Source organism: Mesoplodon mirus, assembly GCF_964341445.2.
Source record: "Mesoplodon mirus genome assembly, chromosome: 9".
Taxonomy (NCBI): domain Eukaryota; kingdom Metazoa; phylum Chordata; class Mammalia; order Artiodactyla; family Ziphiidae; genus Mesoplodon; species Mesoplodon mirus.
Window position 1 is genome coordinate 25,352,582 of NC_138985.1, and position 16,207 is coordinate 25,368,788.

General features: G+C 44.6%; 1 protein-coding gene across 2 annotated transcripts in view; it reads left to right on the plus strand.

Annotated features, from left to right (window-relative positions):
• Positions 1–4,759: 4,759 nt before the first annotated feature.
• Positions 4,760–16,207, plus strand: part of CDK13 (cyclin dependent kinase 13) — a 112,613-nt gene continuing 101,165 nt past the window's right edge. For both annotated transcript variants that reach the window (XM_082631904.1, XM_082631905.1), the window contains exon 1: positions 4,760–6,078. In XM_082631904.1, coding sequence (XP_082488030.1) covers positions 4,856–6,078 — 1,223 coding nt within the window. In that variant the 5' untranslated portion in view covers positions 4,760–4,855. The remainder of the gene's footprint in view (positions 6,079–16,207) is intronic.

Consider the following 16,207-nt stretch of genomic DNA (forward strand, 5'->3'; position numbering starts at 1 on the left):
ACACTTTAAAAATATTCATTTAGGGAATTCCCTGGCGGTCCAGTGGTTAGGACTCTGCACTTTCACTGCCGAGGGCTGGGGTTCGATCCCTGGTCTGGGAGCTAAAATCCTGCAAGCTGTGCAGCGCGGCACCAAAAAGAAAAAAAAAAAGTCATTCAAATTAACAATAACTTCATCATATAGTAACACAACTAACACATTTAAATGAAAGAAACTATCTTTTTTTTTTTTTTTTTTTTTTTTGCGGTACGTGGGCCTCCCACCGTTGCGGCCTCTCCCGTTGCGGAGCACAGGCTCCGGACCCGCAGGCTCAGCGGCCATGGCTCACAGGCCTAACCACTCCGCGGCATGTGGGATCTTCCCGGACCGGGGCACGAACCCGTGTCCCCTGCATCGGCAGGCGGACTCTCAACCACTGCGCCACCAGGGAAGCCCGAAAGCAACTATCTTTACAAAACAAAAACATGAGAGGATTAATGTGTTACCTTTCTACAGATCTCCTTTTGACTGGTTTAGTAGGACTGAAACTGATTCTCATATCAGCCTTTTTATGCAATTTGTTGCAATATGTTATTTTGGTGGAAATGTATGAAAAAGATATGTTGTTGGAAAAGCGAGGGAGTATTTTAATAGCTTTTCCAGATAATTGTGGTTATTCTTTGATACTACACCAAAACTCCACAGTAGCTTCTTAATTTATTTATTCTTAATTTATTTATTTAATTAATTTATTTTTGGCTGCATTGGGTCTCCGTTGCTGCGTGCCGGCTTTGTCTAGCTGCGGCGTGCGGGGGCTACTCTTCGCTGTGGTGCGCCGGCTTCTCATTGCGGGGGCTTCTCTTGTTGCGGAGCACGGGCTTCAGTAGATGTGGTTTGCGGGCTCTAGAGCGCAGGCTCAGTAGTTGTGGCACACGGGCTTAGTTGCTCCGCGGCATGTAGGATCTTCCCGAAGCAGGGATCGAACCCGTGTCCCCTGCATTGGCAGGAGGATTCTTAACCACTGCGCCACCAGGTAAGTCCCCACATTAGCTTCTTAAAGGTTAGTTATAAAGTGGAATCTGAGGTCAGATCTATGAACTTTTTGTATGGTTACATTAAAAAACATCAGTCTGTCCTGCACTTTGAATGAATCTTTTGCTCATAATTTTGTAACATCATCCATTAGTCAGTTGGAAAATATCGGGTCACTGAGTTAGGCAGATATTCCAAATGTTTACACATTTCAGAAACTTAATACCTTAGAATATTCTAGAAAACATACGAACACACAAGCACACATTCCATTAGCCATCAGAACAATGATGTCATCACATGTCATGTTGCCTCTGGAAAACTCCATGGTGCATTTGTGAAAAAATAAGAATGATAAAGACAAATCATGTCTTACTATGAAAATAGCTTTGATTGCATGATTCATTGAAAAAGCATTAGTCTCAGGCCACACTTTAAAAACCGGTGATTAGGGCTTCCCTGGTGGTGCAGTGGTTGAGAGTCCACCTGCCGATGCAGGGGACACGGGTTTGTGCTCCGGTCTGGGAAGATCCCACATGCCGCAGAGCGGCTGGGCCCGTGAGCCATGGCCGCTGAGCCTGCGCGTCCGGAGCCTGTGCTCCGCAACGGGAGAGGCCACAACAGTGAGAGGCCCGCGTACCGCAAAAAAAAGAAAAAAAAAAGAACAGCTGATTAGGTATGTTATGACCCATCAGATAAACAAAAAAAGCAAAAAACTTACCACCTCCTTCTCTCTCTCTCCCTCTCTTAAACCAATAGACAGTATGTCATAACACACAAACAGTAAAATACTAAAACACAGTCCCAAGTGGCAACTTCAAATCTCTTTACATGAAGATAAGTAGACAAGCTTATAGAAACAGATGGCTTCTAATTTAAAGGTCTTTCTCATTTTTTGGAGTTTGAACCCTGTTAATCATTAGCATTTCAATGCATGGGGGGCAGGTATCTTTGGGGAGTTCAAAATGCTTCGCTTCTGCCTCTTTTCCCCATCTGACCCCCCAGACTCTTTGCAGAAACATATGGGGTGGCAGAACCCCACTAAAAATATTTTAGTACATGTTTTCTGTTTGCAACCTGGACTGGAAGCTACCCATTTACTTTGGAACATGTTTTCTTTGCAAGTATAGGACAGAAGATGATATTCTTACCTGGAGTTGGTCATATGTGACGAACTGCTAGATAAATCCATTTTGCTCTCCTAGTTCTGCTACTCCAGGCTTTTCAAAGTAGGATGATGGGGCAGGTTGATCGTATTTTTTTGGAAAAAGCCATTCGCTAACTGGTTTAGGCTGTAGGAACTTCAGGCAGCAATACTGCCAAGGAAAAACGTTTTTAGGCACCTTGTCCCTTACTTTTCTATTCAGTTTCCCAGTGCATTTACCATATCCTTCTGGCTGCGTGGTAGGTCCCACTGTGTGGCCCACCCGGGGCCTATCCTCCTGGGAAATGAACTGCCTTCAAGATTACCTACTCCTTTGCCTCCTCCTTTATTCTGCAGCAAACACCCTTTGTATTCTTTCAGTGAAGTCTGATTTTAGCTTAGGTGAGTCCAGACTGAGATACAGTGTTAGTGGATGTCAAGTCAATTAAAATTATTTACACGAAGGCATGAATGATGGATGGGTACCAAGTGTTTAAGAACTAAGAACCAACTGATGCACTGAACAAATAAACTTGAAAACGGGTGACTACATGTAGCCATTGAATGCACTGCTCAGCTTCTCTTTGCAACCATATTAAAACACCATAAGCCACTAATAAGGACCTGCTGTGTAGCACAGGGAACTCTACTCAATACTCTGTAATGGACTATATGGGAAAGGAATCTAAAAAAGAGTGGGTATATGCGTACGTATAACTGATTCACTTCGCGTACACCTGAAACACAACATTGTAAATCAACTATAATCCAATTAAAAAAAAACCCAAACCAATAAGCCATTTAAGTTTTAATCTATGATAATTGTCCCAAGTGCCCACTCTGTAACTGAAAGGCTAACCTGGTAATGCAAGAAATGAGACGTGAGGTCACCGAATGGTTATGCTTTGCAGCCCCACAGGTTTGGATAGTTAAGGTGAAAGAGGGTGAAGTGCCAAGAGGGCAGCTCTCATTTGAGCGAGATGTTTTGACTTCAAGGCCGCCGGTAAAAATTCTGGGGTTTCCAGGAGTTCCTCTCGACGTTTCATTATTCCTCGTATTAACTTTTTTTTTTTTTTTTTTTAAACTTCAGTGTTATGGAAGCGCCAGACTGGGATTTCCAACTGTGTTTTTAGGTCAAGATGGGGCCTGGAACTTGGGTGTACAAGAGATAGTTTAAGCTAACGCCATCTCCGCCCTCCTTTGCAGGGTGCCCTCTCTTCCTCTCTCGCAGCTGTTCCAACCTCCGTCCGGGCTTGGCTTGAGGGGAGACGACGGGGTGATTATCCAGCCCAGAAGGCCATTAACGGCATTATTCCTGAGTCTCCAGATTCTTGCTCTCGCCGTGACCTGTCAACAGGCAGGCGGTGCGGCGCCTGCGAAGATCCAGAGCCGGTGCTGCGCGCTGGACGCAAGCAACAGGCACGACCGGCGTGCCGTCACTCCGAGACTCTCCAGCGACAGCAGAGGGCGGCGCACGAACCCTCTCCTTTCTTTAACTCTTCTTCACAGTGTCCCACCCCCATCGGAAATGGAGCCGTCTCTACGTTCCCTCACTTCCGGGCCAGACGCCCGTCGCTTAGCGGGAGCGAGCACGCCCGTGCGCGGCAACTTTGTTCCCGCCTCCTTTGCCCCTGACACCACTCACCTTGGGCTTTCTCGGAGCGCGACGTGCGTGCGCGTCCCCGCCCTTACGTCAGGGCCGAAGAGGGGAAAGGCCGAAAGAGCGAGGCTAGAAGGAGGGGTTGTGGAGGTTAGGGCCCAACCAGCAAGTCCCATCTCCCTCCCTCCTCCTGACGAGGAGCGGAGAGGGAAGGGGAGGAGCGAGCTGGGCCGGCCGCGCACATCAGGAGCCTCCTCGTGGAGGGGGGGGGAGCGGAGGAAAGGGGCAGCACCGCCACCTCTGCTCGCCGCGCCGAAGGAAGAAGAAAGTCAGGGCCCATACCCACCCCTACAGACTCAGAAACGCCCCCCCCGCCCCCATCTCCCCGGAAACAGCCCCCCGCCCAGCCCCGCACACTCGCTGCCCCAACCGTGAGCCGCAGCCCGGTCGCCCCCGCCTCGCCCCGCCCCGCCCCGCCGCCCGTCCCTGTGGGCCGCAGAGTGCGCGAGGCCCTAGGCCGGGAGTTGTTGTCAGGCCCAGGCCACTTCTGAGGCGCCCGCCGTGTGTCGCCGCCACCACAGGAGGACAACGTCGACGAGGAGAAGGAGGCGGCGGAGGCGTGTTGTTGTCTCGCCCACTCCCCTCCCCTGAACTCGCACCCAACGTCAGGGCCCGATGGAGTGAAGCGAAGACGAAGGTGGTACTTCCGCGTTGCGCTGCCCGAGCCGAGAGCGCGGCCGAGGTCGCTCTCCCCCACCCCCGGGGGCACTTGGAGGACTCCGGACTCCCCCGCAGGTCAGCGCCCGGCGCATCTGGTGTTTTTGCTGCCGAGGCTAGGAAGACGAGCACGATCGGGAGCTCCTCCGCCCGAATTCCTTGCTTCCCTCGGGCCCGGAGGCCGCTGCGTACCCCACTGTGATCTGGAATCCAGGGACCCGAGTCCCGACCCGGATTATCGTGGCGCGTCTCCCGACCGGCCTTGGTGCTCGGTGTCCCTCCGCCACCGCCGCCGCCGTTCCCGTTTCCGGCGGGGGAGATGGCCAGGATCTGACCCGGGAGGAGGCCGCACCCGCGCCGCGCTCTGCGGCGGGCTCTAGGCGATGCCGAGCAGCTCGGACACGGCGCTGGGGGGAGGCGGGGGCTTGAGCTGGGCGGAGAAGAAGTTGGAGGAACGCCGCAAGCGGAGGCGATTCCTGTCCCCTCAGCAGCCGCCGCTGCTGTTGCCGCTCCTGCAGCCGCAGCTCCTGCAACCGCCGCCGCCCCCGCCGCCTCTGCTCTTCCTGGCTGCTCCCGGCACGGCCGCCGCCGCAGCCGCCGCCGCCGCGGCCTCCTCCTCTTGCTTCAGCCCGGGCCCCCCTCTGGAGGTCAAGCGGCTGGCGAGAGGCAAGAGGCGCGCAGGAGGGCGGCAGAAGCGGCGCCGCGGGCCCCGCGCCGGGCAGGAGGCGGAGAAGCGTCGGGTCTTCTCGCTGCCCCAGCCGCAGCAGGACGGCGGTGGCGGTGCTAGTAGCGGCGGGGGTGTGACCCCGCTGGTGGAGTACGAGGATGTAAGCTCCCAGTCCGAGCAGGGGCTGCTGCTGGGGGGGGCCAGCGCGGCAACGGCGGCGACGGCTGCCGGGGGAACGGGAGGCAGCGGCGGGAGTCCGGCCTCCTCCTCCGGCACCCAGCGGCGCGGGGAGGGGTCGGAGCGCAGGCCCCGCCGGGACCGCCGCAGCAGCAGCGGCCGCAGCAAGGACCGCCACCGCGAGCACCGGCGGCGGGACGGGCAGCGCGGCGGCGGCGGCGGCGGCGAGGCCTCCAAGTCCCGCAGCCGCCACGGCCACGGCGGCGAGGAGCGGGCCGAGGCCGCCAAAAGCGGGAGCAGCAGCAGCAGCGGCGGCCGCCGGAAAAGCGCCTCGGCCACGTCCAGCAGCAGTAGCAGCCGCAAGGACCGAGACCCGAAGGCCCACCGGAGCCGGACTAAGTCGTCCAAGGAGCCGCCGTCGGCCTACAAGGAGCCGCCCAAGGCCTACCGGGAGGACAAGACCGAGCCCAAGGCCTACAGGCGGCGGCAGCGGTCCCTGAGCCCGCTGGGAGGCCGGGACGACAGCCCGGTGTCCCACAGGGCCTCGCAGAGCCTGCGGAGCCGCAAGTCCCCCAGCCCGGCGGGAGGCGGCAGCAGCCCCTACTCGCGGCGTCTTGCCCGCTCCCCGAGCCCCTACAGCCGCCGCCGCTCCCCCAGCTACAGCCGGCACAGCTCCTACGAGCGGGGTGGCGACGTGTCCCCCAGCCCATACAGCAGCAGCAGCTGGCGCCGCTCCCGGAGCCCCTACAGCCCTGTGATCAGGTGAGTCCGGCGTCCCGGCGTCTGTCTCGGGCTGGGCCGGCCAGAGCCCCGGAGGCAGGGCGCTGCAGCATTCCAGTTGGCCGGCGAGGCGAGAAAACCTCACCTGGCACGGGGCTTCCGGTGGGGAGGGGCGTTTTCGCGCGCCCCGAGCACCTTGTGGGGGCTTCGGAGGGGACAAAGCAACAGGTCCGGCAGAGTTTCTCCTCGCTCTGGCGGGGAAGGGTTCTGGGGAAGGGTTCACCGTTTTAAACGTTGCGTTAATCCATTTAAACGTGTTTCTCTAAACTGCTCTTTGCTTTTCCAGCGCAGTTGCTTTGGGTCAGCCTGGAGGGTGATTTGTCACAGTTTTGAAAGCCCTCCGAACAGGTTTCGTTGCTGGAGACTTAGGAGTGGATTGCAGCTTAGGGAGTAAGCATTTGTAAAGGAGAATCGGCGCCAGGTGCTGATGTCAGAGTTAGATGTGGGTTGCAAATGTTTCATATGATTAGTATAGCGGTGGGAAAAGCAGCCTTTCTGTCAAGTTCATTCTTTCAATATGTGAAAAAGCTTACGGTTCTTAATTCGTAAGATAAGGAAGATACTCATTTTATGGTATTCTTGTGTGGAATAGTTTTTTTTTTACCTGATCTTCCAAAGTCATGATTTTAAAAAGTAGAAAAAAATGATGAGATTGTGGTTTCTGTGTTGGTTTGTGGTGACACCCAGTTGCTAATAACGTAATATAAACATAAGCTAGTTGGTGTAATCCAGTGTAGCCACCGAGTGAATGGCTTAGTACTGGACGTTTCTTAAACTATCACACTATCTGCTAGTACTTTAAATTACTGTTTACACTTACTTTAAAGTTAACTAGACCTTTAAGTGTCAGGATCTTTGTTCAGATATCTTTGAAAGGTATACTTTAATCTAGTGAAATTGGAGTAAATCTTTAATACAGCTGTTAATGCCTTGCCTGTTATATAATGCTGTTCTCCAAAAACGGTGTGTGCATTGATATATATTTATCTGTTAAGCAAAATGAATTAAAAGTAACTTCTGAGGATATTACAGGTTCTTAAATTCTTTTAGATGTCTAGAAATTCTAGGCCTTATAGTTTAGGGTATTACAAATTGTTTGCATCCGTTGTTTTTTCCTATTGGTTTTACTTTTCAGTAATGCCCAGCAGCTGCTGAGTACCTCTGAGCACGGTTATGTTGAATCTCAATACAACATGTGTACCAGTAAAATTAGATCTCTTTGAAGCATCAGCCTAGTAAGTGTAAAGATGTGATGCGAGTGGAGATCCGTGTGTGTTTGTCTTTAAACCAAACCAGCTGTATAAATCTCTCCATTCTTGCAGGGTTCGAGCACACTTTCAATGCTAGTTGATGCCTTAAGCAAAGACTATCAACATTGAAAACTCATTTCACCATATCTAGCTTCTGTGTCTTGTACGAGTTTATATTTTACTTAATTAAAATAAGTTTGCCAAAAGGCTTGCATTTTTTGCAGATGAATTTGTTTTTGATGGAGTAGGTCAAAGTTTCAGTGCTTTAGATAGCAATTTTAAGTGTATGATGCAATTTTAGGAATGGATTTTGTGTTTATCAGGCCTTTTAGTTGCTGGATACTTCAGTGAGGTCCCTTATTATCTGATAGTGCTATGTATTTTATATTTATTTCAGAGCAGTGGTATGTGCATTTGGGATTATTTGTATTTAGCAAATATTTATTGAGCACGTATTATATGCCAGATACTGTTTTAAGGACTGGAATATAGCAATGAAGAGAGACAAGGTCCTTGCCCTCATGAGGCTTGCGTTCTAGAGGACCATTCGTTACTGAATCTTTTCCTGGTATCTGTATTGACCACCAGTGTTTCTAAGTGGTTGGATTTGGAAGAAGCTTTAGAATATTTTGGCCAACATTCCTGACATCCAGCCTTTTGGTTGTGTGCCTGTATACATCTAGAGGTGGGAAGATGTTACTTTGAGACAGCTTATTCCATTAGAATTCCATGTATTCTGGTTTGCCCAGTGTCTTAGCAACACCCTTGGAGACTCAGTTTCCTAAACTGTAACAGCGAAATACTTGTTTTTTTTGGATTATTCCAAAGATTAAATGAAAATTTGTGTTTTATGTACACTTAAAATTGGTGAATTTTGCTGTACTTAAATTACATCTCAATAAAGCTGATTTTTTTTAAAGGGAAAAAAAGAAGATTTGTGTTGTATTCCTAGTGCTCAATGTAGTATCTGGCACAAGTAGACTCAGTAATTGTTGAATGGGTGAGGGAAGGGATGATGGCGCTTATTGAGCATGTGAAATATTGTGGGCCTGGATATGTAAGGATTTAATAGGGACTGTGTGTTTTGCTATAGGAAATAGCAGAGTGGTCTTTTTCCAGCCCACATGGAGCTTATATATGAATGAATTGTCACTGTAGATATTTTTAAGGAAATGCATGCACATTCAAAATGGTATTGAGACCATGGAAAGAAGATTTTCTCTGTGTTAGTTCCTAGAATAAATCCTCTCTATTCTATTGACTTCTACTTCACAACCTGCTCTTTGCCACCATCTGAATCTTCAGCCCTCTGCTGCTCATGCTTTTCATCAAGTCCCTTCTTAGCTTTCCTTTTTCCCCTGTATAACCGGGTTACCGTATTTTCTTTGCTACTTGACTGTTGGGATGTGAGAAGTCATATAATTCTGCTGATTGGCCTTATAATAAATGTACAGGTGGACTGAAGAGAGGGGCTGTTCAGAACGAGAGGCAGGAGTACTGACATTCAGGTTTTACTGAATGCCAGGCATTGACAAATACTTAACATATATTCACCTCCAAAACCCATGTTGTGGTTGGAACATTCCTGTTGATAGATTGGGAAAAGGAAGCTCTAAAAAGTTAAGTGATTTGTTAAGTTAAGTTAAGTGATTTAAGTTAAGTGATTTGTTCCAAGGTCAGCTTGGATTCAAACCCTGGGCTGATTCTGAAGTACAAGCTCTTGATATTGTGCTGTATTGAACCTCACATGGGGTTCAGGGGAGCTGACCACATCACTTAATGATCTGTTTTGCTAAAATTCACCCCGTTTGGATATTTATGCGTTAATTTCTGTTTCCTGGCCATCTTTGCAGCATTTTGAAGATGAAAAAAAACAAATTATTCTAAAAGTTCTTTTAGCTCATTTTGTCTTTTAATTTGTAGGTTTTATGAATAGGAGGCTAAAAACATTTTTTTTTTTTTCTTTGTGGTTCGCGGGCCTCTCACTGTTGTGGCCTCTCCCGTTGCGGAGCACAGACTCCGGACGCGCAGGCTTAGCGGCCATGGCTCACGGGCCCAGCCGCTCCGCGGCATGTGGGATCTTCCTGGACCGGGGCACGAACCCGTGTCCCCTGCATTGGCAAGCGGACTCTCAACCACTGCGCCACCAGGGAAGCCCCTAAAAACATTTTTTGAAGACACTAATAATAGTTATTGAGGGTTGTTTTGCAATGGGATGTCGGTCTTAAGTCACTCAAGTCAGACCAGTTACAATCAGTACAATAAATTGTTATATATAATTGATTTCTCTCTCTGAACCTGTGGAAGTTCTCTTCTACCAAGAAGCAGCAGAAACCTCTGTAATGGAATAATATTGAGACCCTGAGAATCTAAAAATGGGCATACCCTAGATGGAAATTTAAATGAATTTATTAGTATTCACTTGCATATGATACGCGGTATCTCTTGTTGTGGATTATTTAGTGTTTTGTCCTAAAAACTAGTGCTCAAAAATATATGAAATGAAGACATTCCAGAATTTTAAAAAAGCTATTACTCATAAAATACTGATTTGATATGTACTTACTGGAAATAAGTCATGAATATCCCTAGATGAATTGAATTCTTAAAATGCTTTACAAAAGTGTTAAAAATACAGGATAGTTGGATAAATGCAGAAACACTCAGAAGGAATGGGAATTTAAATGAACTGTCTTAAGTCTCCCAACTGTAATCCTCTCATTCCCAAGATGGGCTTGTGTTTTGCTGCTTCTCTGACCCAACCTTGCCTGACATGTACATCTACTCGTTCTCTATCACATTTTTGTTCTAACACTAATATTTATTCCATTTCCAGTCCCTTAGTTCAGGCCCTCATTTGTAATCAGACTTCCTGTTATTCTTTTCTTCCCAATTCATTCTTCATTCAGGAGAGTTTGCTGAAAATTTTGTTTAGATTGTATCACTTCCATTAATTAAGTTCAAATTTTCTAATGCATTGTCAGGTAATGCCTTTTATATCTGGTCCCATTGTATCAGAGTTCTATTTTTAGAGGCACTTTTATTTCTCTACATTTTTCCTTCTGCTGTTCTTTTAGCTGGAAATGCCTTTTTTCCTCTTCTCTGCCTCCAGCTTTGCCTTCAAAACCCAGCTCAAATTCCACCATCTTGAGACCTTTACTCCATTCATCCAGAAAAAGTTAATTCCTTTTCTTATATTCCTGTGGCACTTTGGTTTATCTTTGCTGTAGAGCTTTTAAAAGTTTGTGTTTTCCCTACGAGATTGTAAGCTCTTAGAGGACAGATTCCAAAGTGTATTTATTAGTGGTTGAATTAATTTGAGTATTTTTGTCTGCAGATTAATGCAAACCAGCTTTTGCATAAATGCCAGTTGTATCTCTAAATTTAGTTGCTGTTTTGGTTTACGTATACTCTAGGATGGGGGAACTAATTGTTTTGATTTATAAGGAGAAAATTTAAGAACCTCCCCCTTCTAGCTCATGCTTTACTGGAATGAGTCAAGGATGCTGGGAGTCATTTTTAGTGTGAACAGAATAAATTCAGGGACTTCCCTGGCAGTCCAGTGGTTAAGACTCTGCATTTCCAATGCAGGGGGCACAGGTTCCATCCCTGGTCCGGGAAGTAAGATCCCACATGCTGCCTGCCCAGCGCTGCCAAAAAAAAAAAAAAAAAAAAAAGAATAAATTCTGACTTAGTATTTATATTTGTACTCTGTTGTATGATCAAGATAAATGATCTGTTTTTCTTGGTGAAAATTTTCTGAGTAGACTGTATGTCAAGCTTTTATTTCCTGACTCTGAAAAATTAATAGCTATTTTTGAGAAACCAGCTGAAAATTAATGTTGCTTAATATTCATATTTATGGTCATTTAAATCTTTTCTCTTATTCTGTATGTTTTCTATGAATATCACTTAAGTGTTTGTTGTTATTTTTGTTTTCGGTTGGCTTTGTTTCATATGTAGATATCTGTAAACTTTAAAGTGGGTGTTGGAAGCAAAAGTATTATGAAAAGTATTACTTATTCGCAGTGCTTTTGTTCCTTGAATTTCTGCACATGCAAATTATGGTAGAATCTAGTGTTCTTAATATATTTGGAAAATAAATGTAGGTTAGAGGATTAAAGTCTAGGTTAAAAATTGGAATTTGCATAAAATGGAAATGAAAAAGGTGCTGAGAGGAACTGAAAACGAAAGTAGTTAATGGGCTGCATGCCCATTTTCTGTTTCTTTTCCGTTTTTTGCATTTTCAGTTGCATAGGGATACTTTCACTGAAGTATTTTATTGACACTTCAAACTTAATTTATCCACCATTAAATTAATTATTTCACTTCTCTTGGAGTCATTTCTTTTTCTGATATTGCTCTTCATTATTTTTCACACAGCTACAAAGAATAATAGAGGCTCATGATAGAAATTTTGTTAGTGCAGAAAAGTATGAGATTAAAAGTCCCTTTGAATCCAGCTACCTGAGATGATCATCCCCGTGACATTTTGATGAACATTCTTCTAGACTTCTATGTGTATATGCATAAAGACATAAGATTTTACATAACATACTACAATGCTATTTTGTACCCTGTACTCCATAGTATATTCTTTATATTGGCTCCTAGTATTCTGTTGTATGGATATACCATAACTTCTTTGGCGAAGTCCATTTTGCTAGATTCTTATTTTTTTATTTTTTTCTATGTTTATGCATCTGTCGCAGAATTTTTGTGTGCATTTGCCCATTATCTCCTCTAGATTGGATTTCCTAGGTATAAAATTGCTGGGGTCAAAAATGGTTTACAGGTTTATAGTTCTGATACACTGTCATATTGCCCTTTTAGAAGGGTTTTACTAATTTATATTTCCCAACAGTGTGAGAATGCCTGTTTCTTCAGTCCCACGATCACTTGGAGTTGTCAGATGTCCTGTTATTTTTTTTCATTTGTGTTTCTTTAATATCTAATAAGGCTGCCTTTCTTTTCATCTGTATGTTGGATGTTCTCATTTCTTGATTCATTATTTGATGTTTTTCTAATTTGTAAGAGCTCTTTGTATTAGGTATTAAGTGTTTTTTGTGGTATTAGTATTTTTGTGAGTCTTTTAACCTTGTTTGTGTAACGTCTAGTTTTAAGAACTTTTTGATTTGTGTGTGCGTGCACACGTGTTTTAAGTGGCAGTAGTTTCTCCGCAGCATCCAGTGCCAAAACCTTAGTAACCTTAGGAAAACCTTCTTAGTAACCTTAGGAAAAGGTTAGTACCTTTACCTTAGTAAAACCTTCTCTTAGTAAAACCTGCTTAGTAAAACCTTCTCTCCTCTCCCTCCTGAGTTCTACTGAATTGCTTGTTCTAATTTGTCCTTCTGTAATGGTCTTTGGTCTACTCTTTTTTAAAAAAAATTAATTATTTTTGGCTGCGTTGGGTTTTCATTGCTGTGCGCAGGCCTTCTCTAGTTGCAGCGAGCAGGGGCTACTCTTCGTTGCGGTGCGTGGGCTTCTCATTGCGGTGGCTTCTCTTATTGCAGAGCACGGGCTCTAGGCACGTGGGCTTCAGTAGTTGTGGCATGTGGGCTCAGTAGTTGTGGCTCACAGGCTCTAGAGTGCAGGTTCAGTAGTTGTGGTGCACGGGCTTAGTTGCTCCATGGCATGTGAATCTTCCTGGACCAGGGCTTGAACCTGTGTCCCCTACATTGACAGGTGGATTCTTAACCACTGTGCCACCAGGGAAGCCCTTTTATTTCGTTCGAAACTCTTATTTAGTTCGAAACTCTGTAGCCTACATCCTTATTGTTGATTCTGATTGCATTTGGGCTTTTCCTCTTTGAGCCCTTCCTGTTTTCTGCATTCAAATTAATCTCAAAATACCACTTTGATTCTGTCATTTTTTTGTAAAACATTTTTACAGAGTCAAATTCTTGAACTGGGCATTTAAGATTTTCCACCATAGACTGACCCAAAATAACCTTATTTCTCGCTGTTTGTGTTGATGACAATGCAAACTGGACTCCTTACCATTTTAAAAACATGGAGTTGTAAGCCCCCGTACGTTAGTTTATGCCCTACCCTCAACTGGCCAATCCTACTTGTCCGTTTTTTCAACCGTAGTTCATGTGTCATCTTATCTATGAAGTCTTCATTAATCTCATCCCAAAGTGATTTCTCTTAATGCTTATTGCCCTGAGATCACTTTTATGAATACTTATTATATCCAGGGTTGGATTAATTAGAGTTCTCCACCCCCACCCCTGTATATTGGACATGCTTCATTCATTCATTTTAAAAACTAGTTTTATTGAGGTATAACTTTACATATAGTACAGTTCACCAGTTTTAAGTGTACAATTAAATGGGTTTGATGAATCACCACAGTCATGATAATTGGAACATTTCTATTGCCCCCAAAAGTTCCCTGTGCCTCTTTGCAGTCCGTCCCCTACTCTTACCTGTGGTCCTTGGCAACCACCTATTTACTTTCTGTCACATTAGTCTTACCTTTCTTGATGTCATATAAATGCAATTATATGGTATGTAATCTTTGTTGTCTGCCTTTCACTTAGCCCACTTTTGAGATTCACTGATGATGTTGCATGTTCGAGCGGTTTGTTCCTTTTTATTGCGGAGTCATATTCCATTTATGAATATACTGCAATTTGCTTATCCCATTACCCAGTTGATAAACAATTGAGTTGTTTCCAGTTTTGAGATGTTATGAACAAAGCTGCTGTGAACATTTGAATATAGATCTTTTGCTCTTATTATTTGTGAGCAAATTAGGGGTGGGACTACTGTGTTGTATGGTTAAGTGAATGTTTGACTTTATAAGAAAATGCCAGCCTGTTTTCCAAAATGGCTGTACCATTTTGCGTTCTAGTCAGCCGTGTATGAGCATTCCAGTTGCTTCACATTCTCACTGAGACTTCAGTTTTTGTCAGTCTTTGACTTTAGCTGTTCTAGTAGAGGTATAGTGGTATATCATTGTGGTTTTATTTGCAATTCCCTAATGACTAATAATGTTGAGCATCTTTCTGTATGCTTATTTGCTCTTCATGTCTTTTGAGAAGTGTCTTAAAATGTTTTGTCCATATTCTTTATGAATTGGGTTGTTTGTCTCATTGAGTTCTGTAGATATTCTGGATACAAACTCTTTATCAGATACATGTTTTGCAAAGGTGAGCCACCGGCTCACCTTTCCTTAAGAGTAATTTCAAAAGCAGAAGTTTTAAATTTTCATGAAATCTCATTTGGCAATTTTTTCTTTTATGATTTGTGTTCTTTGTCATCGCCTGTGCCCTCAAACTTTGCCTAACTCATGTTCACAGGTTTTTTTCTCCTTGGGTTTTTTTTTAACTTTTTTTTTTTTTTAATTGAAGTATAGTTGATTTACAGTGTTGTGTTTCTGGTGTACAGTGAAGTGATTCAGTAATTTATATATACTTTTTCATTATAGGTTATTATGAGATATTGAAAATAGTTCCCTGTGCTTATACATCCTTGGTTTTGTAATATACATCTTTAATTTATCACAGTCTACCTTCATGTATAATATAACATTACAAGAACATACCTCCATTTTCTTCTTCTTGTCTTTTGTACTGTTCTTGTCATATGTTTTATTTCTACATATGTATAACTTATGTATGTTATGTGTAGACATGAAATATAAAATGAGAAAAGTATTTACCTACTTTTATACATACCTTTTCAAACATTTCTCTTTCCTTTGTGTAGATCCAATTTTTTTTTTTTTTTTTTTTTTTTTTGTGGTACGCGAGCCTCTCACTGTTGTGGCCTCTCTCGTTGCGGAGCACAGGTTCCAGACGCGCAGGCTCAGTGGCCATGGCTCATGGGCCCAGCTACTCCGCGGCATGTGGGATCCTCCCGGACCGGGACACGAACCCGTGTCCCCTGCATCGGCAGGCGGACTCTCAACCACTGCGCCACCAGGGAAGCCCCCAAACTTTAATGTAATATTTTTCTCTGGCCAGAGGGATGGCTTTGAACATTTCTTTTAGTGCAGGTCTGCTGTTTTGTCTGTCTGAAGAAGTCTCCATTGTGAAAGATATTTTTGCTAGGTATGGAATTCTGTATATATGTATTTTTCCCCCTGGGTACTTTGACTTATTTCACTCCTGGCTTGCGTAGTTTGATGAGAGTTTCTGTCATAATTTGTTTTTGTTTCAGCCACTGGATTTTTAAAAACATTTTTTTTTATTTATTTATTTATTTATTATTTTTGGCTGTTTTGGGTCTTGGTCGCTGTGCGTGGGCTTTCTCTAGTTGTGGCGAGTGGAGGCTACTCTTCGTTGTGGTTCGCGGGCTCTAGAGCACGCGGGCTTCAGTAGATGTGGTGCATGGGCTTCGTTGCTCCACGGCATGTGGGATCTTCCCGGACCAGGGCTTGAACCCGTGTCCCCTGAATTGGCAGGCAGATTCTTAACCACTGTGCCACCGGGGAAGCCCCAGCCACTGGATTTTAAGTTCCATGAGTTTCTTTTTTAATCTTAGTGTCTCTTAAGCACCTGCCACCTGTTGTATCTATAGGTGATAGATACCTGACAAATAATATTAAATTGATTTGGATAATAAAATATCAGTACCTCAGAATTTAAACAATTTCACAGGGATTGCATTGAATCTGGAGATTAATTTGAGAGTATTCCTATCTTAATAATGTTGTCATCTTATACATGAAAATGGAATGTCTTTCCATTTATTTAGATTTTCCTTAATCTTTTCAATTTTTAAAAAGTGTTTCAGGGTACAATCCTTGAACTACTTTTTAAAATTCCTAGGTATTTTTTAAGGCTATTATAATGGGTATTTTTGTAATTTAATTTTGAGTGTCCATTGCTAGTGTATAGAACTGCAATAAT